Source organism: Cyphellophora attinorum (assembly GCF_001299255.1).
Source record: "Cyphellophora attinorum strain CBS 131958 chromosome Unknown Contig29, whole genome shotgun sequence".
NCBI classification, from domain to species: domain Eukaryota; kingdom Fungi; phylum Ascomycota; class Eurotiomycetes; order Chaetothyriales; family Cyphellophoraceae; genus Cyphellophora; species Cyphellophora attinorum.
The window spans coordinates 182,079-207,073 of record NW_017253257.1 but is presented as its reverse complement, the minus strand read 5'-3'; the positions used below and the strand labels follow the sequence as shown (position 1 = coordinate 207,073).

Sequence of the window (24,995 nt, the reverse complement as noted above, 5' to 3'; positions counted from 1 at the left end):
AACCTCGTAATTGAAGCTTTCAGGCGGAAAGCCTCCGATAGCCTAGGCCGTTCTTGGCAGCGATACGCGGCAGCGGGGAACGGGCTTCGTACTTGACTCAGCCTTTCGACACCACTGATAACAATCACAGACGAAAGCCATTGGAACAGCTCGACGACGGCAAGGTCAAGAACGACAGCCACCTTAAGGGCAAGCAGCTAGTCCGATGTTGTATTCCTATCGCGGAATCGAGGCGGTGGAGAGCTTCACCAGGAGCAGCTGAATCAGCATTCCAGCAAGAGCAATGGCGGACTTCAACGCTTCCACAAGCGCAAGTCCCTATGGTAACGGCGGCCAGCGGGAGCAGGTGTTGGATCTCGGCGCCAACGGCAATGGCGGTGCGCCGGAAGGCGAAGCGGCAGGCGACGCCGAGAGCTTCCCACGCAAGAAGCGGAGGAAGCTGACTGTGGACGAGCGCAAGCGAGCTGTGAAAGCATGCGATGGCTGCAGGAAAGTCAAGGAGAAATGCGAAGGCGGGCAGCCATGTCGAAGGTGCACTCACCTGCGACGACCATGCGAGTTCTCCGAACTACCTCCACGGGAACCAGATCGTCGGGACACCAGGACTCGCGACCCCAGTAGCGACGACCTCACCATGCGCGTAAAGTACCTAGAAGGGATCCTCAAAGCCAAATCCCCGGCAACTCCTCTCGATACAGACAGTCTGCGCCGCCAATACACCTCACTCCGCCCTTCACCCACTCGCCGCTCCACGAACAATAACGGCAGCAACGCCCAATCCGAGACCGAGGACGCCGACGACCTCAACGAAATCGAGGACGAAAACATCGAGATCCGTCCCGTCGACCACAACGTCGCGCACTATTCTGGTGAGTTCTCCTACTGGAACTTCAGCATGAAGATCAAGAAGCACGTTGAGGACTGGATCGCAAACCCGCACGACCGGAAGGGATCAAAGGACCTCCCTGAGTACTGGCGGCCGAGTGAGCTGAGCAGTGCTGGGGCGGCTATGGTCAAGGCGGCGATCGGGAACTTGCCGCCGCCGCATATTGCGGACTTTTTGGTTAGTGTATTCTTCAAGTATGCGCAGCGGATTTATTTCTATGTTGATCGGAGGTGGCTGGCGAGGCAGATTGATGTTGCGTATAATGAGGCGTGGAGCGCAAGTATCAAGGATCCGGGGACGGTGGCGATCATATTTGGAGTGTTGGCGGTGGGGACGCAGTTTGCGCACATGGATGCGGGTACGAAGGAAGGGCAGCCCGTGCCGAATGAGGATGAGGTTGGGACGATGTTCTATCAGACGGCGACCAGACTGTTGCCGGAGATGATGCAGACGGCGAGCCTGGAGAGTGTGCAAGGTGTTTTGTTGTTGGCGCTGTACACTTTGACGCTAGATGCGAGTGGGTTGAGCTATGTTTATTATGGCTTGGCGATCAGGCTGGCGATACAGAATGGGATGCATAGGCAGTATAGGGGTACGGAGTTGAGTGCAGTGGCGATCGAGACGAGGAATCGCGTTTGGTGGACTGCTTGTTCGGTTGAGAAGTAAGTTGTCGTGCTTTTCGCGTGGATGTATGCTAACAGGAGCAGGAAAATTGGTGTCTTCCATGGTCGGCCTATGTCTGTGCTACGCTCCGATATCGATGCCGACTTACCCAAGGACATTCCGGAGATGCCTGATGAGGAGGGTTTGATCGAAAGGATGAATGTCTCAATCAAGTTGATCCACTATCTCGAAGATTTCATGACAGAAATACAGCAGCTCCGGAAACGAGAGAAGAAAGATCTCCCGAACATCGTCAGCCGGCTTGCGGAGCTGAAGACCGAGTTGACGACTTGGTGGGCAGCAATCCCCGACAGTACATTCAACGTCGATCGGGTGATCGATGCGCCTGCGTTCCGGTCCTGCATGCATCTTCGTCTACTGTATTGTCTTATCAGGATGTTCATTGGACGACCCTTCCTCTTCACCGGAGGACGATACTCAGAAGACAGTCCGAGCAGTCCACCTGACGCCCGGAAGCAGAGAACGCACTCTGCGGAAGGCCAGGAGCCGCCTTTCATTGGTCACAAGAACCGTGAGAGCTCAATGACATCCACTGTAGATGGCAAGAAGAGGCCATCGCGGCGCCTAGCTCTGGTTCACGAGACGATCGATGCTGCTGTCGAAGCGTTGGACCATTGCCGCACCCTATACGAAGCAGAAGGTCTAGCACGAGCATCATACATTGAGTACTCCTCATGTCGCGCATCGATGCTAGCTCTCATAGCATACTCAATCCAAGAGCAGACAGATCAGTATCGAGGCGTTATGCAGAAGGGTCTAGAAATGGTCCGTGAGATGGCAAGTGCCGGAGACAGCGCCAGAGCCGAGTCAACACTCATCGAAGCACTGGAGCGCGCGGTGGCGAGACTTCAAATGTTCTCCCCAGGCTGGCAGCGGAGGAAGAGCGAAGTGCGAAGCGCTCCTGTCCCAGCTAAGCCGCCGCAGCCGAGCAACTACGAGAAGTTCAAGCACTGGCAGCAGACCTTGAAGCGAGGAAGCGACGCTTCTGAATCAGCGCAATTGCCCGCTGGCAGCATGGGTCCACCTACCTCCAACTGGGACCAGACCCAACAGCAGCCACGATCTCGGCAGTCAATGCCCCTTGAAACAATGCTCGACTTACCATCGACCTCTCCCTATGCCTACAGCGATGCCTCATCCACCAATCCTGCCGCCACAGGCTACGCAATGCCTGCCGCGTCCACCAGCTCTGACCCCGGCATGTCCGATCAGACGACGCAGTTCTTTCAGCAGCACCTCACTGATGCGAATCAGCAAGCGGCAGCAGAAGCAGCCTTTTTCCAGACATTGCACGGCGGCATGTCGGATATCACTCCGTCTGCGGCGGCTGTGAATGGCTGGCTTACGCAGGCGAGGCCGGAGCGGCAGCTGCTGGATCATTTCTTGAACATGCCGGAAGGGGATTTTGAGAGCGTGGCGCTAGGATGGCCCAGGGTCGGAGCTGATATGGGTCAAAATGAGGGCGGGCAAGTGGCAGGGCAGGATGCGACTGGAGCAGGGAACGCTGGGTTTGGTCTGAATGATACGCTCTGGTGGGATCTTCCCGGGACGGGGAATGGGAATGGCGGAGGGGCGCAATTGCCTGGGTTCGGCGGCTGGTGAGACACAGTATGGTGGAAGCCCGTTACGTGCTAGCTATGAGCTGGATGCTCCTCCAGAAAGCGTCTGGACGGGTACATTGTGCTGATCAAGTGTCGAGCTCTCGTCAACCGGTGTGCGGAGGCGATCATGGAATCCTCAAATTCTTGACAATGATGCGCTTCGTCACCTGACTGATTGCTGTGAATAATCGTCCAGGACCATGAGTTTTCGCTGCTTTCACCAAAAATAGAGTGCTGAAGCAAGGGCCGTACGAGGCTTGTTCGAGGAAAGGCATATACCTGCCCAGGTAGGCAGTGACTCGTCAAGCTGTCCAACACTTGAGTTTAGCCTCACTTGGCCCAGCCGGCGAACCTAGGATGATTGCTGGGGCTTCGCCTTCATGTTCTGATGATGCGCAGGTCACGTTCATCCCAACTGCTGCGTCATCCGATCTCCATAACCCGCGTGTGGGGGCATGCTCCGCCACCAAAAGTACGCCTAGCCGAATCTCCGCCCCCATAGTCCACATACAGGACATCTACTGTTCATCTCTCCTTCCCAACGTCACCAGTGACCATCATGCCTGCCTGCCAGGTCTCTCGAACGTGCGCAATGGCCGTTCCACAGTTGCTCTTGCGTAAGCTGGAGATGTCGATTGGCGAGGGCAGGCACCCGCCCTGCCGCCCTAGACGAATGTCCGCTTAGACAAACGTTAACCAGTCCTTTCTACACAGCCCACGCATCACGACCATACATTGGTAAACCATACTAGTATCCTACTGCTAGTATCCATTCGTTGACTTCAAGCTGAGCAAAGCTCCACTGTATGATCACCTGATTCAGTCCTACGCCTATAAGTATGGCGGCTTGTGTCGCGGCGTTCACTGCTCTTTCAGCAACCACATCTACTATACCAAACCTCTCTGCAGCCAACAACTTAAACAACACGAAGAAGTCTCAAAACAGGGCACAACGAGAGCAGAAAACTACCCGCAGGACGTCAACCAAGAAATCAGATCAGCTTCACGGCTGCGAACCAAAGGACACTGACTCCGACACATCCAAGACCGAGCACAAAGACCAAGCATCACGCAGACATCGCTTCAAGAAGCTATTCGGAAACAAACCCAAGGACACCGCAGATATGGGCTGCGGAATGTCACGTCAGGCAGGAGACTACGACTCCTATCCGGTCGTAAAGCAGCGTCGGAGGCGTCATGGCGGCACCAACGCTGGAGCATATACGGGTATGGGCTATGTTGGCGGCGGTCATGGCCATCACGGCGGTGGCTTCTTTGGCGGTGGTGGTGGCGACGGCGGTGGTGGTTGTGGAGGAGGCGATGGCGGAGGTGGTGGCGGCTGTGGAGGTGGCGATGGCGGAGGTGGTGGTGGTGGGTGCTAAATGCAAAGCAAGTGTGCGAATATCGAGACAAGTTGCCGTGTCCACTGAGACTGGAGTACTCACATGTTGTCCTTATCACTCGGTGAGGGGTGGGTGGCTACTGGATTGGGCTGCAAGACCACGACTGTCACCTTCTGGTCTTTGGGTCGTGCAAAGGAGTCGAAAGCACCCTTCGAATTACTCATAGTTGCTGAGAGGACTTTGAGACCAGTGTATTTCTAGATGTCATTTTGCCCATCGATGGCCTTCAGACCTTCGCCACCACAGTCTGCCTTCGTCACATACCGGAGCCAGCACCTTTATACGCAACACAATCGCGAGGACAGTAAATGGCAATAGTCGTCTCAGTCCCCATGCTCAGACCGCACAGCGCCTGCTTTCGACACCCTGATGATCCCCTCCGCAAGCTCCTCAAAGCTTTCAGCAGTAACGTCCATCTTCCCAAACAGCTCATCCACTGCCTCGCCCTCCAGCACTGTAACATACGCACCCCTATCGAATCCAGACCTCTTCGCCGCACTCACATCCCACTGATGCGCCGCGGCAAACCACGTCTCAACCTCCTCCCCGCCCGCATCGGCCCTTAATTCCTCTAACAAAGGTTTGTAGGACTCCGAATGCGGCTTCCCAACCCCAGCCGAATCGCAGCTCCGGAATTGCTCTACTGGCAACGACACCCCGCCTTTCTCGAGCATGCCCTGCACAGAGGATGCGTCGCCTGCGGTGAACGCCCACATCGTGAAGCCTTCAGCGCGTAACCTCTCCCAGCACTCCTTGACCCCGTCCCTGACTTCAAGGTTTGCGAAGCTATCCATCACTGCGTCCACGTCCGCCTCGCTGACCACCTCTCGCGGATTGGGAATGCCCAGGGACAGCAGGACGCGGTAGAAGAGGAGGCGCATAACAGTGAAGTAGGGCGTGTAGCGGTTGGAGATGGAAAGGAAGGTGTATTCCCGTTCGGCGGTTTCATTGAGCAGGTGCACAAATGTCGCGGGGAGAATGTTGTGCTTGGAGAGAACAGGGCCGAGCAGGGCCGTGACGGTGCGCACGGGCGCATCGTAAGAGACGCAGGTGCCGACTATGTCCCAGACGACATGTTTGCGGGCTGACATGTTGTGTGCTTGGGTGTCTCTTGGTTGGTGGTTGGGATGGGTTGGGTCCTGGAGAGCGGACTGAGACGATCGTCGTGATTGCTCAGACGTGTCCCGTGATATTGCAAGCGGTCTTGAGCACGAGGTTTGGGGCCAGGAAAATTACTTATACACACTTGCTTGAGTGATGTTCACGGGAATCCGACCTTCATTTCAGGTCGTGGTCCGGTCTCTGCTCTGCTTTCCTCCAAAGCATGGAGCATCTGAATACGCCAGAGCCAGTGCTCGATACTTACATAACAGCACTTCCACTAAGACCGAAAGCACCTTCACACATCGACTTACATGGGTTGCTTGTACACTAGGCCATTGGACGATGAAAACGTGGCCATCTCGTAAGCCAAGCTCTATACGCGGTAGACCGGGCCGTGCGAGTGTCGTTTGCGACGATCAGTTCCATTTCGTGACTATCGCGAGACATGCGCGCAGTAGTGAACTTCGCGACACTGGGAGCGGAGAATGGCAATTTGTGCCACACAATGCTGTGGCAAGACACATGAAGCAAAGGTCATCGCTGAAGCGCGAAAACGCGCTTAGCAGATTGAAAGGAGTTAAGCTTGTGTAGGTCCGGGCTAGAACCTCTTCTCTTCTCGATTTTCCACCGCCTGGAAACGAAGTCCGAACACACTGAACAACTAAGGACAACGACTTCCTCGCCCATCGTTCCCATTGGCAAGCCGTCAAGGCGGCTTGCGGACGGCTGACGGGTTACGAGGATGTCTACGGTCTGTCATCATGTCTGACCAGTCTCGTCCTTTCAATGTCACGGACGAACTGAATAAGCTCCGCCATGAGAAGAAAAATGGCCAGATGAGAGCGCTTCCTCCAAATGCCACAATCCAAAAGCGCCCAATCATACATGCACCAATCCCATCGCAACACGCCGGCGCAAAGGTTCCCAAAGTGGTTTACGTCTCTTCCAAGACTCCCTTCATCTCCGCCGTGAAGAGAGTCAAGAAACTTTTGACGCACGTTGAAAAGCGTGCTACCAAGGACGTTCAGCTGATACGCAATGGGCCCGAGAAAGGAATGCGGAAGTTGGCGCAGGCCAGTGAGGATGTCGGCAAGCAGAGGGAGGAGGTCTTGGTCAAGGCTAGTGGAAGGGCAATGGAGAAGGCTTTGAGGATTGGGGAGTGGTTCAAAGAGAAGGAGAAGGACGTGCTTTGCAATGTTGAGGTCAGGAGCGGGAGTGTCAGTGTTGTGGATGACATTGTTGAGACGAAGGAGGAGAGTGAGGAGAGTGCGAGCGAGGAGGAGCATGAGGAGCAAATTGAAGAGTTCACCGAATTGACGACTGAGTTGGAAGGTGGCGAGACTACTCTCGAGCTTCTCGGGAATCCCACGAGTACAAGTGATGCCGCAGTGCCAGTCACGGAAACCGAAGAGGCGAAGGAGAGTACAGGAGTCTCAACAGGCACAAATGCTGGCAAGAAGAAGAGAAAACGTGGCAAGCGCAAGCGGAAGGTCTATGAGGCTGACGAACTGCCGGAGTCTCGCATACGATGGGTCAAGACTGTCGAAGTTGCAATATCCCTGAAGGGCTGACAGGAACGACCTTCGCGGGGCTCAAGGCAACCATGCCGCTTTTTGTCAAATCAGCGTGCATTTCTAAGGAAGGTACATTGTGACTAGCTGAGAATGCCACTTCACTTTCCTTCCGAATAACAGTCTCCTCATATTCTCTCCTGCTGTGCCTAGAGTACTTTGGGTAAACCATGCAGTATGTATACGACGGATATAATATCCATATACCCGCGCCAAGATATACATGAATGATTCTCCAAGTGATGTGCATGCCTGATGAATTGTCTGCGTACTTAAAGAACAGCAAGCACACTGGTGGCAGACTGCATCGTTGTGAGGACAAAGGCACCCTTAACCCACTCTTCAGAGCTGATACCACAGAGCCAGCTACTGTCGGAGGGAGAGATCGTGCTGGCGGGAAGGTGTTCGGCGTCACTAGGCTCTGATCTCGTGGGCAACGATGTCGGCCAATCCGCCTCCGGGTCAGGCGTTGAGCCATAAAGATGCTGCCAACTTCCGGCAAGTGGTGCGCCACTTCGAAAATAAGCAGTACAAGAAAGGTCAGCAACACTACTCAAGCCACGGCCGCTCAGACTAACAGCGCACAGGCCTCAAGAGTGCGGAACAGATCCTGAAGAAGAACCCCAACCATGCCGACACACAAGCTATGAAGGCCCTCATAATAGGCACACAGGGCCAGACAGATGCAGCCTTCGCGCTGGCAAAGACGGCTCTTGGTAATAACATGAAGTCGCACGTCTGCTGGCATGTGTACGGTCTACTGTATCGCAACACGAAAGAGTATGACGAGTCAATAAAAGCCTACAAGTTCGCGTTACGGTTAGAACCAGAGTCAGCGCCCATACAACGAGACCTGGCCCATCTCCAAATACAAATGCGAGACTTCGACGGCTACGTACAAAGCCGGAAAGCAATGCTGCAACAAAAGCCGGGAATTCGCCAGAACTGGACCGCTCTGGCGATTGCCCATCACTTGGGAGGCGACTACGAGGAGGCCGAGAATGTACTCACGACATACGAAGAGACACTGAAGACCAAACCTGCCAGGTCCGACATGGAGCACTGGGAAGCCGTGATGTATAAGAACAAAATTATAGCTGAATCAGGAAACCTCGAGAAAGCCTTGGACCACCTTGAGGCCGTTGAGAAGAGGATACCAGACTTACAGGGCGTCCTGGAAACCAAGGCTGATTATCTGCTCAAGTTGAAGAGGCCGGAAGCGGTAAACGCCTATGCTACTCTGCTTGACCGAAACCCTGAAAATTCAGCATACTATGACAGCTACATCTCTGCCAAAGGACTGAAGGACGACGACGTAGAAGGATTGAAGAAGGCATACGCTGAGCTTGCTGAGAAGTTCCCGAAATCAGATCTGCCACGAAGGCGGCCGCTTGATTTCCTGCAGGGGGACAAATTTCGAGAAGCGGCAGATGCGTATTTGCAAAAAATGCTGCGGAAAGGCGTGCCATCAACGTTCGCCAACATCAAGCAGCTCTATACTGACGCATCGAAAAAGGACATTGTACAGGATATTGTCGAAGGTTTTGCCGCAAAGCCGCCGGCACAAACCAACGGCGACAGTGACAAGAAGGACCATTTTGAATCACAAACATTATACTTCCTAGCCCAGCACTACAACTACAAACTCAGTCGAGATCTCGACAAAGCTATGAGCTATGCTGAGAAGTGTATAGCGCTTGACGAGTCTTCGGTCGACGCACATGCCGTCAAGGCGCGCACACTCAAACACAAAGGCGATGCTGCTGCTGCCTCGAAGGAAATGAATGCAGCCAGAGCATTGGACGAACGTGACAGAGCAATCAACACGAAATGTGCGAAATATCAGCTCCGCAATGACGAGAATGATGCAGCTCTGGAAACAGCGTCGAAGTTTACACAGAACAAGACATCGGGAGGTCCACTCGGAGACCTGCTCGAAATGCAGTGCGTGTGGTATCTGACAGAGGACGGCCAGTCATACCTGCGGCAACATAAGCTTGGACTAGCATTGAAACGTTTCCATCAAATTTTGAATATCTTCGACGTATGGCAGGACGACCAATTCGACTTCCACAACTTCTCGCTTCGAAAGGGCATGATCCGTGCTTACGTCGATATGCTACGCTGGGAGGACCACCTTCGGGATCATCCCTTCTTCAGCCGTGCTGCCGTTTCCGCCGTCGAAGCATACATTCTACTTCACGACAACCCAGATCTGGTACACGGCCATCTGATGGCCACCAATGGCAGCGCAGAAGAGATGTCGGCAGCAGATAGGAAGAAAGCGCTTAAGAAGGCTAAGCGAGAGCAAGAGAAGCTCGAAAAAGCTGAGGCCGACAAGCGAGCTGCTGCAAAAGCTGCAAAGCCTGTGCCAAAGGCGGACCAGGAGGATGGCAAGAAGGAAGACAACGATCCCCTCGGCAAGACTCTGCTCGAGACGAAAGAGCCTTTGAAAGATGCGATGAAGTTCCTGACGCCATTGCTGGAATATTGTCCAGATGTGGAAGATGCGCAAGTTGTTGGCTTTGAAGTCTATAGGCGCAGAGAGAAGTGGCTTCTCGCAACGAGGTGCTGGTTGAAGCTGCAACATCTGAATGCTTCGCATGAGAAGCTCGCAGGCTTCAAGACGGAGCTGAAGAAGGGACTCAAGAGCGCCGATGGTCTTAGTGACAAAGTAAGAGAGGTCATCAAAGCCGAAGCAGGCGAGCTGCTGGATTGAGACTGCTCGCACGTCACACAACTCGAATCCAGTCCTGCGGCGCGAATGCTCCTGCCTGAGAGCAGGCACGCGACTGAGGTCTGCAGGCGCGTGTGCTTTACTGCGCATACGAAACGTGACTGGACATTCTTCGCATACAATGCGGGCTATGGGACTACCTGTAAATGGCGGATCTAGCAAAGAAACGTGCATAGCGTCAGGTAGAGACACAAAATGGGATGAGACATACGATGACTCTATTCGGCCATCTCAAGTTGAATGTATCGTGGACGGCGCGTCTTTAAAGTACCGATCTCCTAGATAGGATTGGTACATCGTCCATATCATACGAGGACAATTTGGTGACCTGCGAAGTTGATTCGCCTTCCTTACTCACGGTCCTTTCTCAGTGTTGACTAGCCGCAGCCCTGAATAGACGAGCCACAGACTGGGCAGGACAGCCGCTGACGACTCTTTGAACTCCATGTGTGATCAGTCTAGTCGCGCCCTGCCCAACGACCAAGGGTAGCCCTGAAGGCCACCATTTTTTCCTTCACGGTGGCGCCTGAGGAGTGCCAGATCGGTTGGGCCAGGGGCCCCGGGTCTGATGGGCTTGACCTGCTCATTCTATCTCAAGCAGGTAGACTGCTTCGGTGCGGAGAATGTGAAGCGCTTGCACCAATTCGGCCAAACGAGAGCTCTGCGGGAAGATACCGCTTCGCACAACGCTCAGGCCTTCTTCCTAGACCGCAGCTCCCTCGTGCTTCCCTCGATGGCTGTCGATTTGCCCTTCTCCTGCTTAGCCTCCTTCGCGGCCTTCTGGGCGTAGATCTCGGCGGTGAACGGGCTGTGATGGATCTTGGTCAGTACAGGTTTCCACAGTCCGCTCGAATTTCTGAAGAAACCCCGAGCAAGATGGGGACAGAAGGAACACTCACTCCTCAAACCTCAACGCGACGACATACATGGCCGCCACAACACCACTCAACGCCACTCCCGCCAGCCTCCCCTTCCACAGACTGATCCCCAAGAAGCACAACGTACTCCCCACATACATCGGACTCCCACCCGTCCACCACACAAACGGGAACCCCTGCACCATATCCTCCATCAAGATCCCAAAATAGTCGCCCAAATACGTCCCCGTAACCCCAAGCCGCCACATGCTGGTCAAGACCAACACCTGGCCCGCCGCAAAACTCACCGCTCCCAGTAACGGGAGTTGCACGGGCGGGTACACCGGCTGATTGTCCAACGCGACATTGAAGAGATGGTCTCTCAAGATCCCAAGGGAGAAGATGGTCAGCGCCAGGAAGTAGCAGCCGTAGTAGCATTGCCGCGGAAGAGTTTGGTGAGGAAGTGCGTACGATACTCGGCTTGGGCGACGATGTTCTCTAGTAGATCGGGTTGAAGGCGATTGCGCACAGTGCGGTGGTGAGGGTGGGTTGGGAGAAGTCGATGGTGCCGACTTTGGGAGAGTTGGGGTTGAGGAGGGAGGAGAGGTATTGTGGCCAGGTTATGGACATGGTTGGTTTGGGGTGGGTGGTGAGTTTGGTGGTGGTTCAGGGAGGGGGGGCCTGGAGTTGATGGTGGGATGGCTTTCGGCAGGCGTCGCTTGGGTTGTGCTAGTTTGAGGACGAAGTTCAGTTCGAAACTGATACTTCAATGCGCAAAATGTCAGATCAGAAGGGGAGAATCAGAGAAAAGAAGCAGTGGATGGCATTACCTTGAACGTCAGTTGGAGTTCGAGCAAAGCACGTCCCACCTCTGTTCGGCACTTCCGTGATACTTGGCATGTGACGTAAATTGCAGTGGGGGTGGATATGCCGATGTTTTTCGTTGCTGGGATGCACCTGCAACATCATCGTGAGATTTGGTCGACAGGGTAGGCACAGGCGCGATGACCGTGCCGAGCGTTGCTCCAGTCTGCATTCTATTCTATCAACACAACGACACCTCCTCTCTTATCCAACTTCACCCCGTCACCAGCAGGCTGGACTCTCAGCGTCTGATTGAAGTAAGCATCGACCACGTTTAATTGCACCTTCAGCCACTCTCCCTTCTTGTCTTTCTCCTTCTTCCGCTCCTTCGCACCTTCCGTGTCGCGCTTGTTGGGCAGGATCTTGTAATCTATCTCGTACTTGCTGATCGGCACCAAACTGACCGCACTTGCTTTTGGCCCACTGAACGCAAAGTCCTCACTCGCCTCCATCGAACATTGAATGTTAAGAAGTGCATTGATGGGTTTTCGATCGTGTAGCGCAATGAGATAAGCTGCATGTCTTGCGGGCTGGGCAGCCTCGCCGTCCCGTCTATGGTCAAGAGCACGCGTGGCTCAGCCATTGCATTGACAAAGCGTGGTACTTCCAAGATCGTGGTGTTGACGAGGTCGCTGCCTGGTCTTCGCCATCCGATCTCTAAGAGAAGCTCGAGGGAGACGGTCTCGCGATCACCCAGAACGAGCTTCTGGATGGTGAGGTCGAAATTGAAGTTTTTGGTTTCTTCTGGCGCGATAGAGGTGGAGATGTCGTCTTCTGCATTGGGTTCTGCCCCGGACGGGTTGAGCAGCGTACCAGTCGTTGATGAGCAAATCGCGCCACCCGTAATGGAAGAGGTGGTCAGTAAAATGGCTTCGATTACGACAGGCTCAAGCGCAAAGGAGAAGAGGTTAGCAGCCACAGAAAAGGTCTGTGTCAGTCCGCTCGGGACATCTGTGCTGGTGGGCGGGGGAGCAAAATAGCTTGGCCAGTCTCCTGTCGATCGTCGTGGAACAAAGTCGTAATTGGCTTCGAAAGGCCGAATGATGGCGATATCGAGAGTGAGAGTTTTCTGTAATAGCGTGCCTGGATCAGCTTTCATGCTGTAAAGAATGCTGACCTCGAGCTCGTGGTCTATGGCGACGAACGTCTCTGACAGACTTAGGGAGAGCTTGGCAGATGACCCTGGAGCAAGTTCTTCGAGACTTCGTGCGGGTAAGAGCTGTTCAACATCCTGCACCTTGGTCTCTTCGCTGCTATCCTGATCGACCCAACTGACATGAGCAGCTTCAGTCAAAGGACTGATCAATCGGGCCTGTAATTTCGAAACAACCGTATCATTTTCATTGTTGAGCACCATCAATTCGATCACGACTCTCTCATTGGTGTAGTACGCTTTCCTGAAGTTGATTGCGCTTATTTCGACTTTCGGTGGCTTTGGAAGTGCATGGAACGTGGTAACAGCACGTTGCACACCAATTTCTCGCCGGAGTGGCTTGCTATCTCTGGTCTCCCACCAAGTGCTTTCGGTCTGCGCGGCTTCCGTGTTAATGACGGTTATTGAATACTTCTCTGCTTCTATCATTGCCGTTAGCGACGCTGCTGTTAGGTCTCCTGGTTCACGTGGTATCACTGAGATATTGAAGATCTTGGTTTGTCCAGGATGAATGCTGAGATCCGCCTGGCCCGACACGGATGGCAGAGCACTTGACGAATGCCTTTTCTCTGCCTGTGTCAGCTGAGTCGAATCCTCAAGGTGAATATCAGCGGAGATTGTCCCAGCTCGCTCGACCTCAGCAGACTGCGCGGAATGGATCAGAAGAACTGGCTTCAGAGCCCCTTCGAACGCAATCTTGATGTGGCTGAGAGTTGTAGGAGGTACACCAGCCATCGTTGGGGAGCTGATGACAAGTTGACAGTCAACAGGCTCGCCCACATGCCCCTCTGCGGTGGAAAAAGCGAAGCTGGTGACGATGCGGGAAGCCGTATCCTGTATAGTGAAAACAACAGATAGCTTTTCATCAGCTGCATAATCCCTAATCGATGCGTCCAGGCCGTAATCGAAGTCAGGTCTTGAGCTAAACGAATCGTTCGCAAGCTCCCACACAAGTCGCAGGAGAAGGTCAGTGTCATTTGCCTCCCTCGCACACTCGAACAAAAGCCAGCCAACGTGTTCCAGAAGACGCCACCAACCTGCTTTCCGCCACGTTGACTTCTCCCACAAGGGCTGCAAGACCTCGATTGCATCTGTCCAAGACCCAGTTCGAGTGTGCTCTCTGGCCCGATCCAGCTGCAGCTGTTCTTGCAGGCGAAGTTGCCCATGTCGTGCGAAGAAGTCGTTTGCCGAATCGAGAAGGCGAAGGATTTCTGCTTTGTGATCGAATCCGTCGCCACGATCAAGCGGCGCTTCCTCGTGAGGTTCAGGCACGAGGTACGTATCATACTTCTGTGACCTGCTACCTGGGTGAGCTGTTGGCGGCTTCACAGGCATTTGTCGATCTTCCTCTGGAGTGTCGATTGCTCGTTCGCGCCGACGTCTCGTATGCTTCTGAGCTCTCTGTAGCCAGTAACCCTGGTGGTGTAATTGATCTGCCGGTGGTATAGCTTCTGGAACTGCCACAGGTTGATCTGATGAAATAAAGACAGAGCCGTAAGTTTGCAGACCCGGGACATCAGCCTGGTGAGCAGATCGGCCATAGTTTTGGACCATGTGCTTTGCCATGCTTCCCAAGCATAAGTCTCTGTGCCCTTGCCGCGGCGATCCAGTAGTTCCGCGACTCTGGTTTGATGACCTCTCCATACTTTCACAGCTGCGGTATGCTGGGCAGTCCAGAGCAGGCACCGGATCATACGTAATGCAATCACATCAGCCAAAAGGCGAGCTTGCTGAAAGCGAGGACTCCATGAAGCTACCGAATCGATCAATTCCGGAGTGAACAGGGTCTCGTATGCTGTTTCGTAGCTGCGATACGCAGCATCCATTTCCTGCCGGAACTCTGCAAAGACAGCGAGCTTGAATTCGTACCGCACGATCCATCCTTGAGACGGGAGATTATGCGCCGTCGTTGGAGGGATGGTCGGCTGCGGCGTGGCGTTGCGATTGCGCTTTCTGCGGGTATGCTTGGAAAGTTCACGGTAATACTCGATGCTTTGTGGGTGCAAAGCATTGAGCAGCGATGTGATGACTTCTAGCACATCTTGTGGCGAGGAGTCCGAAGGTATAAAACACAGACTACGCTGCTCTAGCAAGGTCAGCTTGCGAATGGCAGCAATGCGCTCCTCAACTTCGGCCGGTGCAACAACCTCATCGCCCAGCAGTATGACCACGAGTTTTGTTTTGTAATTTGTAGACGAGAGCGCCGATTTGACGCCATTGACCTCGGCTCTGAGCTGGTTGTCTAGCAGCGAACTCGTGTTCGGATCTGCTGTCAAAGGCAAGACCATGAGTATGGCACTTGGCAAATGATATTGGTGCTTGGCTATCCATTGCTGGTCAATGACACCATCAGGGTATAGGGGTGAGATCGGCGTCAAAGGAGACAACGGGGAGTGTAGGACCAGCGAAGGCGGCGGACCAGGCCCTATGTTGGTCAGGCGAGGTGAGTGCGGCGGAGGAGGCGCTTTGTGAGGAGGAAGCGTGAACGACTGCGTGCCTGTTAGACCCCATCCGAACAACATGATAGAGAGTCGAACCTACCCGGCCAACATTCCTCACTGCAAATAACTTGGTCGGCGGCGAGACGGTCCTCCATGGCGCCTCTGATCCATCAAATCTATAGATTGCTTTGCTGACAGACTCGGCCAAGGCTGTCTCTATCGCAGGCAGATCAGTTCTGATGCGGAAGCCGCCCTCCTGGGGCTGCCTCGCAGTCTGTTTGGTGGAGCCAGCATCTTCGCGCAAGCCGGACACAAAGATCAGCGGGAGATTATGAGAGACGTAGTCTTCTCCGAAGACATTCATATCGCCTCAAGCGTGTTCCGAACTTCGGCACGCCATACATTGAGAAGTGGTGCATCACCGAAAAGGAGCGGCACTTTGTTGTTTGCTGAGCGCGGTCATAACTGCTTAGATGCCGACAGCCGCTACGAATCTGGCAGTCGCGCTCTTGCAGGTGCTGTACTGTGACTACTATCAGCATCACCCACTGCATGGGTCGTCGACCAAGATTTCGGCAAGCTTTCCCCGTTCGGACGCGTCTTGGAAGGCAGCACAGGTCTTGGCCACGCGACGACGACCTCTTACCATCCGGGGCATCACTCACGTCCACACGCAGTCGACGTAGTTGACACATGCTCCGGGGTACCCGTCTTCTTTTGGACGCGAGCGCGCCATGTACTCGTCCTTAATCTGTTGGTACTACAGAACTACCTTCGCTCATCCTGACGTCTTGACCCACACGTTCTTCCCATATGGCAACCCTACACGTGCATAGTCTATCACTTCAAAGAGCATTCGACAGCAAAATGAGATGTTACGTGCAGCTCGGCTGGCAGCCCCATTGACGACGCGATGTCGCGTGCCTGTCGCGACCAATGAAGCTTACGTAGAATCGTGAGTCCATCCAGATGTCTCGTGCACAGATCGGCCAGCTACATGCGATGAACCGTCTTGGAACAGCCATCTGCCATCGATCGTTCACTGCCCGGGCAACGTGGCGATAAGAATGCTCATATACAGCGTACAGCCAGCGTTAACGTGAAGAGCCGCGTGAAGACGGGATAGCAGCATCTTTGTGTCACTTGAACTTGATCACGCTGTTGCCCAACTCGACCACGAAATTATGCGAACCAGATCTTTCTGCTCAACGAATTTGTCAACAAGCCAACCTCTTGTCATCCCTAACGTGGACTTTCACCTGTGGTGGTTGACTTCACATCTTCTGCCCTTTTTCCCGCAGCCCTTTTTCAATCTCTTCTGCTTGACTCAGCCAACCATCTACAACTTGCGTCGCCAACTTTCCGCAAAGCACTGTCTCTGAATTACTTTCGATCCGCAAGGCTGCTTCGAGCAAGATGGGTTTCTCGCGGCTGACAGACAGATCTGGCTCCTCCTTCGCCATCAACGGTCTCAATGCGATCTTCCGCCTTCTGCAGCTAGCATTTGGTATCGTTGTGGTCGGCATCGTAAGTCCAGGTTTACAAGACTCACACGTGATGCTGTATACTGACACCTCGTCCAGTACGCTGACGTTCGACATGCGCACTGGTGGACGGACTACTCACAGACCCGCAAGATCATCGTAACATTCTCAAACATGCCCGTCTACGGCGGTCAAGAACTAACAGGCCACCAGGACCTTCCCATCGCCGCAGGTGCTCTCACGATCCTTACCGCTCTCGTCTTCGGCATCATGCCCTTCCTCCTCTCGTACTATTTTGTCGCCATCGCATTCCTTTGGGACTGGATCGTTGTAAGCTCTTCCTCCAAGCGCTGCCTATCGTTCTTTCACTAAGCGCATAATCAGTTCTTTGTCTGGTGCGCTGCCTTTGGCACTCATCACAAGGTCTTCGGAGCCGGCTGGCAGGTTGACTGGCTGAAGGACGAAGGCTACGAGAAGGTCGATACACTAGTTGCTGGTCAATGGCTCCTTCTGGGCGGCATGCTAGTTCAGTTGATGTCGGCTATCATGGGCCCAGTCTGCTTGCTGCTTGACCGCAAGAGCTTGCGAGCTTCTCGAGCCGGTGTCTAGTCAATGATCGCGAGGCCCACAAACGCTTCAGCGAGAAGTGCTCGCAAGGCACTCGGAACGTGACCGATGCAGGACCGGCGATACATAGTGCCGCCACACGCATCTCAGGCTCAAAAGGGCGTTCAGATTGCATCCATCCCGGGGCAGGCTGAACGTATGACCAACACACAAAGAGCGGCATTGAAGTCATGGAGCAGCTGGCTAACTCGCCCGCTGTAAGCCACGTGGACTTCTTTTCAGGGGTTGTGACCAACGCCAACAGAGATACGGCATTTGCGCGGTCCGTTGCAGCAGGAAGGGCGCAGATTGGTAATGCATGTCGGCAAGGCAGGATGTTCGCCAGCTTTAGCAGAGAACGGCTGCATGAGCATGCCTACTCATTTATCCAAAATAGCCTCTTGCACCACGCTGAAGGCGCGCGATCAGCGCACCGAGAATACACAACACAGGACAACTTTTGAAATGTCTTTGGATTTCATGGTCAAGCTAACGAAACGCCTGACTTCGTTCTTCTAGATCAACCTCTTTCCATGCATCTCACGTATTCCAGGCGCCAAACGAAAGAAGTAGCTAAAGTACAGTCCACGACAACAGTCATGGTCCCTTCCTTGCCTCCATCGCTTCCATCTCTTCGTCCCGAGGGAAATTCAAGAGTCCGCCACCGAACGCCAATAGGTCGACCTGTTCCTGAAACCAAGAGGCGCTTGAACGCGAGAGCAGAAACACTAAGGAGAAAATCTTCCGTTATGTGCTCGTAGCTTTTGATGAAGTTTGTTGATCAAATTGCGCAATGCCGGATCACGCGCGAGCCCCTGCCGCGCAGATTGCGCAAGGCGAGGGCTCGCGTACAAGAATTGAAGACCTCGCCACAGGAGGTTGAGGACTTTTCCGATGAAGTCTAACGCTGAGAAGTCGTCATATCATGCACTCATCAATCGTGGACGCTTGCTAGGGCCGCCAGAGTCTGGTTCGGGGATGAGGATAGCTTGAGAGTTAAGGACGTTTTGAGCGTGATCGTACGCACTAATGCGCTGAACTGGTGTGACACCATTGTAATGTGGTGAGGCGTACGGCGACTCGTAGGTGTTCTTTCTTTTGCGTCCGATAGGAGCAGTCGAAGCAATTGGCGAGCTGAGTTCCGCAAATGATGGTGTGGTTCTGAGAGCAGCGGACTGTGGGTTCGCACTTCTGCGGAACGCTGTGACGGTATTGCTGTCCAGAGACTGCAGGTGGCGATGCTGTCGAGCCGAGGCAGGAGTAGTTGGATGTTTGAAGACCGGGGTAGCAGGGATGGGGGTAGCATCGCTCTCCTCGTCATCGGAGTCATCTTCGAAACTGATTACATCTTCAATGTGTATCATGTCCTCGTAGTCATCAAGATCAACATCGTCAAAGGGGCCCTGAGCCTCGAGTGCTGAGACGTCGCTACCATCGAAATCGCTTTCGTCCATCAGCTCTTCAAATGCAGCGCTCGGACTGTTCATGGCAGAATCTTGGTAACGACGCACAAATTCGTCACCTAAGAGATGAGGATCGGTGATCACAAGATGCTTCCCGGTGCGGTCAAGCGTGGCTGACGGCTTGCTTCCGTCGTCGATGAAATAGCCAAATGGCGGACCACTGTTGGCTTTGGAAGTATTCCGAGACGCACTCTCGCCATCTGTTGCTTGAGTGGTAGCATCATTGTCAGCCACGTTGTCGGCGTCATCTTCGGGCTGACCCGCTCTCATTTGCTGCTCTAGGGGCGGGAGCCATACTTCAGTAGCATCAGCTGAACAGAGGGTCAGCAAGAACAATCAAGAATACGTGAGACCTACAGTCATAGTCCTCTGGCTCCTCTGGCTCAGCCTCAGCCAGATCGGACTGAATGCCACCTGCTCCCTCAGGAAACTCACCGCCATCCACCATCGGGCTAGGAAGAAGGGACCGCTGAAACGTAGGAGATTGTGATAGGTCCTGACCAAGTAGAGCAGTGTGATCAACCTGGAATCGGACAGTGCGACGTGGGAGCTTCTCAGGGGTCTCGGCTTCGTCCTGTGAGGAAAGAGCATTGGGAACGGTGCCCTCATCACTATCGTAAGAACCGCCAAACCCATACGAAGAGAACCCATCAATATCGTTGAGCATGTCAGCGCCATAGAGCTCGTCTTCTTCAAAATCAGCAATAATCTGCTGCTCTTCAAATTCGCCAATAATCTGCTGCTCTTCCAAACGATCAATATTGTCATCGTCAGAGTCACTGACATAATTGACACCTTCGTAAAGAGCGTCATCATCGGAGCTCGGCGCAACATACTCCCTTTCGAAAGCTGCCGCGTCTTCGGCAGACATCATCAAGTCGTCGTGGATTGCCGCGGGTCGCGCGGTTGGAAACATAGAGCCAATGTCGTAGCCAGTCTCCGAGTCAGGCATTGGCCCAGACGAAGAGATACGCACATGCCCCGGCACAGAAGAGTGAAGCTCATCGTGTACCGGGGCAAACACGGCTGGCAGGTCGTCTTCCTCATCGACATCGTCTGAGTCTGACAGTTCATCTGAGCCGTCTTCGGCATCGAAGTCCTCAGACGAGTCCGAGACGGAGGACTGAGGAGAAGCCTGACGTCTTCGCTTGTTCTGTTGTACACTCGAGGCATACTTTGAACGACCATTTGGCCCTCTCTTCCTACGTGAAGAGGGATCCTGGTAAGTCTCATCGGAGAAGTCCTTAGTTCTGAGAGGGCGAGACCCAGATTGGGCCACTTGCCGTCCTCTGCTATTTGAGGTGTGAGGACGGGACATGTTTGGGGTATTGGAGTTCAGCTGGAGGGGAGAGGCAGGCTCAGCGGATGTTGAAGCGTTGGTAGCAGTCGAGTCGCCTACGACGGTCGAATGCTTCTTCGGTTGTTGTGTGGAGCAATTTCGGGTGCCTCTATGGGTGGATTGTGGGTGCTTTAGGCACTCGAAAGAGTGGAATATCGTCGAAGTCGAGTAGAATACGATTTGTGCTGGTGAACAGACTCTTGAGGGGCCCGGCCTTGCACCGGTACCCCTCGAGCCGTTTAGAGACCAGCAGCAGCCATCTGGCGGCAATTGTATTCTTCGACGATATTGGACTGTATTTGATTGCTTGACACTGGATCTGCTGGTATGTGAATTGGCCTGTGAATAGTATGAATACAGCAAGGGAGAAGAGGTGTGAGAAAGCTGAGGATTATTTTTATGGATTAAAAAACGCAGCCCGCCCGGGACCCACTCTGCAGTAGGATGCCCCGCCATTCAATTGGAAGGCGCGTCACAGAAACTACGCTACTGCAACTTTTGGACCTACCAGATGGTTTCATTCACACCGCTTGAACTGAGAATGTATTCTGACGCTCCCTTTACATCACTGTGACTCCTTCAAACTCGTACCACGAGCATGCCTGAGGAGTGAAGCGACTTTACCATTGTATGCAGGTCGAAACAGCGCTTTGCTGCGGCTAGCGGACGATTAGAGCAGACCGGAATTGAAGGACTCCCAGTCATGGATTTTCTGGGCATGACTAACATTGCAGATGGCTCACGGATCGACTTCCAACACATCCGCAAGGTCTCGTGCTGAGCCAAGTGCGAGCAGCATGGACCGAGTTTGAGCCTCCATCGTGATGGCGATCCTCCAGACTGTAGACAGCCTAACAGTGATACATGTACCGTATTTCGTGTACATTTTGGGATCCATCGGCTGGCTTGTAGCGATTGAGATGCGTACCTGGGAATTATTTGATCCGTAATGGTGCCTGTATGCTCCTACGTCGCACGCTTGCGGCGTCATACTTGAGTGATCGTCCTTCCGCAATATGCCCAACATTCGATGTCCTGGAGGTACTGGTAATTCGTGCTAGTATCTGACCACCAAAGGCCGAACAACTTTCTCGAAGCAGCCGAAACTTTTTCAGGAAAAAATGTTTGGATCTCCAAATAATGTCACACGAGCGGCTGCCCGCTTTCGTGGGGACTGCTCTTACGCAGTAGTATATATTCTGAGTGCAATAGTCGCTGTTCGTGCTCTTTAACACTGTCGCGTGCGAAGAAAAGCAATGCGCCAGGCTACCGTGCATGTTCATGTACTGAGTCTCATGGACCATCGTCAATCATTAATCAATGCCCGCCCTGAAGTATATTGTCATCGCAAAACACCCCGCCAGCTCAAACACTCCTGATCCACTTTCGTGCATGCCCACACCATGTCCAATCATTACGAAGCCGTTACTTTCTCGGTTGTTGTCGCAGCCTCTGATGTAGCTGTCTCCTTCCTTGCCTCATCAATGCCAGCTTGGACCTCATCGATCGTGGCATCTGGGGCAGCTGTGGTTTTGATCGTCCCCCCAGGATGTGTTGCCCTGTATTCATCATCGAGTCTGGAGACTTCCTGCTCGGTGAGGTCCCTCTCCTTTTCTAGGCGGACCTCCTTGCCACGCTTGTGACAGTACCAGAAAACGAATAAGAGCACTGGAATGGTTAGCTATGAGAAGCTCGGACAGGTAATGACTTACCAAACATTGCCAAAGACCAGAGGACGTTCATGCCTAAAAATGCCGGAAATCGAGTCCGCAGATACATGATGATGGATCTCAGCAAGCTTGCGACCGCTGCAGGCTTTCCGGTTAGATCCTTTAATGACGGAGTCTTGAAGCCCATCTTCTTGGCTGTAGCAGCCGCTTTGCCAGCATTCTGCATGTTGACACCGCTCTGAGAAGCCTTCTCTGACGCAGCCGCCATCAGCCAGGACCAGCCCTGCAGTCATGCTTTGTGGCAGCTTCGTGATGAGGGTCTGTAAGAAGCTGGGCATGGCTTGAAACGTTTTGGTCAGCTGGTCATCTCCAAGTGTGAGTAACTTCTCAAGATCGTCATATGCTGTCGGCACGCCGTTGATGAGGTCTTTGACGATCTGATTGAACTTCTGCAGGAGTTCCTGCGTCTCGTCACTGATGGAGAAGACTCGGTTGTTCACAGCAGCAAGATTCAGGCTGTCAAGGACCTCGGCCATGTCCTCTTCTTCCTTCTTGGCTTCTGCGTCTGGTACCACGTTGTCCTCATTTGGTTTGGCGTCAGCATCCTTCAGACCCTGGGCAACTTCTGCAAGATCCGTAGCGGCCTTTCCGCGACCTGTGTCTCTGCTATCGCGTCTGAGCCAGCTCCAGGTTGACCGGGGCTTGGCTGCTGCATTTGTGAGCGATTTCTCGCCCAGTGGCTCTTCAGTCATTTCAACCTGTGGGGTATCCGGCAACGGTATCTGCAATCGCCACAATCAGTGACTCTGGTCGATTGTGGCTGGGTCTGGTCACCCCGGCATGGTCGTTCCACGGCATGCATACTCACAACAACCTCGAGCAACTTACATTTTGTGCCCCGTCCATGAGGGCAAACTGAGCATCTTTGAAGGGCAAGAGGCTTGCGTTCTCCGCATCTGGTCTGGGAGGTAGTGCGGGAGGATTCTCCTCTGAAGTGATTTTGTTCAGGAAAGCCTCGTCATCCTCCGACAATACTGGCGCCTCGGACTTGGTCGCAAAAGGCGTCCGGTTTTTGATATAGTTAATGTATTGCATCGCCATGGTGGGCTACGCTGAGGTGTTAATAATACAGTTCTGAAGTGAAAGTGCCACTGGCCTGAGAAGAGTCGTAGGATATGGTTGTCAGAAGTTGCGATAGAGGCCGTTCATGTATGCTCCTGCTGTGAGGTGATGCCATGTGAAAAGGAAGGAAACACTTGTGGCGGTGCCCAGTGACGTCAGGGCGAACCGCCACAGAAACCAGTTTCGACCTCGATCTTCGTGTTGTACCTGCAGCGACCTTACCCGCACGTAATGATCTCTTTATTTCGATCGAGCGAAGGATGAGACCAGACGTCCGGGCATGTCTATGTGTGTGACTGTCTTGGCCTTCTCTGCTGGTCCCTCCATGCAGTCATCCATGTGGGAGTAGTGCCTCGCCCAATGTTGTAACATGTATCTCATACCCTTTCTCAAACAACCGGAAGTCGCGAAACTGGCTCCCTGAACTCATTGCAGGCTCAATCCGACGTGATAGATGATATGCTAATGCACAACCTGACTCAAGTATGCTGACGAAGATCTCAAGGACGGGGCTCAGAGATATGTAGGACGGGAGTGCGTGAATGTCGCCATCCTACCACGCAATCATGGATCCTACAATGACTGATGACTGTGGGCCATTCACTTCGAGGGTTCCGGTGTACTAATATCTCTTGCTTCGGAACACTCCTCCATCTTCGACACATCGCGACTTTTTGATCTTCCTTTTATCTGACCAGAGACGAATTTGACACAATGGCAGCCTCTTCGGAGTCTCCTGTACCGTATCAGACCCGCATCCCTTTCTTCTCTAGAGAACGTATTGTGCTTGAAGGCGTGAGTGGAAGTGAGTTGCCATCCTGGATCAGTCGAAGTCATACTCGATGGCTCGAAGCTCTCTGCTAATCACTGGTTTTAGACTTAGGGTCGCCTACTGCCATCAGTCCCTTCTGCCTGCCTTTTGGCGCAGACTTGGCCGTGCAACGACCGAAAGAAGAACTCCTCAAGGAGGAGATCAAAAGCGATAATGAGGCTGACGAGGTAGTTGTGGCTGAATCTAGCGTGAGTTCCACCGCCAGATGTACCGGTTCAGAGAGCTGAATAGCCCAGGCCGCACACAAAAGCAAGAAGAAGAACGCCAAAGCTCGCAATGCACTACCGAAGAAGATCTCAGCTGCGAAGGATGAGGTGGACGCTATTCTCGTTCGCATGAAGGAAGCCAAGTACCTGGAGACGGACATTGCCGAGCATTTGTCCAAGCATTACGATGTCACCTACTCTCCGAAGACGATCGGCACTCGGTACACTCGCCTGAAGAGGGCAGCCCAGGCAGCGTCTGACAAGCTCTTGGACGAGGATCAGACTTGCTGGCATGACGGTGATGTGAGTGCGAAAATCCTTTGTTAATCCTTTGTTCCGTTAATGCTAAACTGTATCTTAGGATGAGGCACTGCAGGAGGCTATCAAGCTTGGTTCTGAGAAGCTCGAGGCCGCAAAAAAGAAGCTCGACGAAACCAAATGGCGCTTCATCGCAGACAAGCTCAAGATCCTGAAGCCCGTCACAAACTTCTCCGCCAGAGCTTGCGAGGAAAGAGCCAGAGCGCTGGCCGAAGGTACCGCGAAGCCCACTCTAGAATCTATCCCGGATCCGGACGACACAATCATCGCGCGCATTCAGAAACGTAGGGACAGGGAGGCTCAACTGGCGCAGGACGCACAAGTCGCTCCGACGAACAGAGCTGCAGAAAAGTCGTCGTCTGCTCCGGGTCTGGCTCAGGGCACTCCTGCTATCGTGGCTCAGCAGCCTCAGGCACCACAGGAGAACCTGACTGCTGCTGTAGAGACTGGAATCGTCGAGAAAACTCTTGCATCCCGCAACGAGGACGTCGAGATGGCTGTGGACAATGCGGAAATCTTATGAAGTGGTATCATGACGATGCTTCGGTCGTTGATGAGGATTCTTTCTACCTTGGGCCGTTTGACTAGTATACCGGAATCGCTTGAAAAACATGGAGGACTACCTGTGGATATCTTGCTGATAGCACTAGTGGA

General features: G+C 53.5%; 10 protein-coding genes across 10 annotated transcripts; 5 read left to right on the top strand and 5 right to left on the bottom strand.

Annotated features, from left to right (window-relative positions):
* Positions 1 to 283: 283 nt before the first annotated feature.
* AB675_10058 (putative transcriptional regulatory protein) lies at positions 284 to 3,172 on the top strand (the record flags this gene model as incomplete). Its single annotated transcript, XM_018138800.1, has 2 exons — positions 284 to 1,548; positions 1,594 to 3,172. The coding sequence occupies 2 exons, from the start codon at positions 284 to 286 to the stop codon at positions 3,170 to 3,172; spliced, it is 2,844 nt and encodes a 947-aa protein (XP_017996661.1).
* Positions 3,173 to 4,897: 1,725 nt separating this feature from the next.
* AB675_10057 (uncharacterized protein) lies at positions 4,898 to 5,665 on the bottom strand (the record flags this gene model as incomplete). The annotated part of the gene is made up of 1 exon (XM_018138799.1): positions 4,898 to 5,665. One exon carries the CDS (start codon positions 5,663 to 5,665, stop codon positions 4,898 to 4,900), a length of 768 nt encoding a protein of 255 aa, XP_017996637.1.
* Positions 5,666 to 6,439: 774 nt separating this feature from the next.
* On the top strand, positions 6,440 to 7,249 carry AB675_10056 (uncharacterized protein; the record flags this gene model as incomplete). The annotated part of the gene is made up of 1 exon (XM_018138798.1): positions 6,440 to 7,249. One exon carries the CDS (start codon positions 6,440 to 6,442, stop codon positions 7,247 to 7,249), a length of 810 nt encoding a protein of 269 aa, XP_017996596.1.
* A 439-nt stretch (positions 7,250 to 7,688) lies between these two features.
* On the top strand, positions 7,689 to 9,968 carry AB675_10055 (N-terminal acetyltransferase A complex subunit nat1; the record flags this gene model as incomplete). Its single annotated transcript, XM_018138797.1, has 2 exons — positions 7,689 to 7,788; positions 7,837 to 9,968. The coding sequence occupies 2 exons, from the start codon at positions 7,689 to 7,691 to the stop codon at positions 9,966 to 9,968; spliced, it is 2,232 nt and encodes a 743-aa protein (XP_017996700.1).
* Positions 9,969 to 10,676: 708 nt separating this feature from the next.
* Positions 10,677 to 11,473, bottom strand: AB675_10054 (Phosphatidyl-N-methylethanolamine N-methyltransferase; the record flags this gene model as incomplete). The annotated part of the gene is made up of 3 exons (XM_018138796.1): positions 10,677 to 10,794; positions 10,886 to 11,323; positions 11,373 to 11,473. 3 exons carry the CDS (start codon positions 11,471 to 11,473, stop codon positions 10,677 to 10,679), a joined length of 657 nt encoding a protein of 218 aa, XP_017996627.1.
* Positions 11,474 to 11,880: 407 nt separating this feature from the next.
* AB675_10053 (uncharacterized protein) lies at positions 11,881 to 15,665 on the bottom strand (the record flags this gene model as incomplete). Its single annotated transcript, XM_018138795.1, has 4 exons — positions 11,881 to 12,246; positions 12,300 to 14,381; positions 14,618 to 15,349; positions 15,402 to 15,665. 4 exons carry the CDS (start codon positions 15,663 to 15,665, stop codon positions 11,881 to 11,883), a joined length of 3,444 nt encoding a protein of 1,147 aa, XP_017996584.1.
* A 1,052-nt stretch (positions 15,666 to 16,717) lies between these two features.
* AB675_10052 (uncharacterized protein) lies at positions 16,718 to 17,394 on the top strand (the record flags this gene model as incomplete). The annotated part of the gene is made up of 3 exons (XM_018138794.1): positions 16,718 to 16,828; positions 16,885 to 17,115; positions 17,170 to 17,394. The coding sequence occupies 3 exons, from the start codon at positions 16,718 to 16,720 to the stop codon at positions 17,392 to 17,394; spliced, it is 567 nt and encodes a 188-aa protein (XP_017996586.1).
* Positions 17,395 to 18,314: 920 nt separating this feature from the next.
* AB675_10051 (uncharacterized protein) lies at positions 18,315 to 20,172 on the bottom strand (the record flags this gene model as incomplete). Its single annotated transcript, XM_018138793.1, has 2 exons — positions 18,315 to 19,165; positions 19,212 to 20,172. The coding sequence occupies 2 exons, from the start codon at positions 20,170 to 20,172 to the stop codon at positions 18,315 to 18,317; spliced, it is 1,812 nt and encodes a 603-aa protein (XP_017996698.1).
* A 1,435-nt stretch (positions 20,173 to 21,607) lies between these two features.
* AB675_10050 (uncharacterized protein) lies at positions 21,608 to 22,964 on the bottom strand (the record flags this gene model as incomplete). Its single annotated transcript, XM_018138792.1, has 4 exons — positions 21,608 to 21,861; positions 21,906 to 22,083; positions 22,121 to 22,645; positions 22,752 to 22,964. 4 exons carry the CDS (start codon positions 22,962 to 22,964, stop codon positions 21,608 to 21,610), a joined length of 1,170 nt encoding a protein of 389 aa, XP_017996601.1.
* A 735-nt stretch (positions 22,965 to 23,699) lies between these two features.
* On the top strand, positions 23,700 to 24,864 carry AB675_10049 (uncharacterized protein; the record flags this gene model as incomplete). The annotated part of the gene is made up of 4 exons (XM_018138790.1): positions 23,700 to 23,790; positions 23,863 to 24,005; positions 24,054 to 24,326; positions 24,385 to 24,864. The coding sequence occupies 4 exons, from the start codon at positions 23,700 to 23,702 to the stop codon at positions 24,862 to 24,864; spliced, it is 987 nt and encodes a 328-aa protein (XP_017996647.1).
* Positions 24,865 to 24,995: the final 131 nt, after the last annotated feature.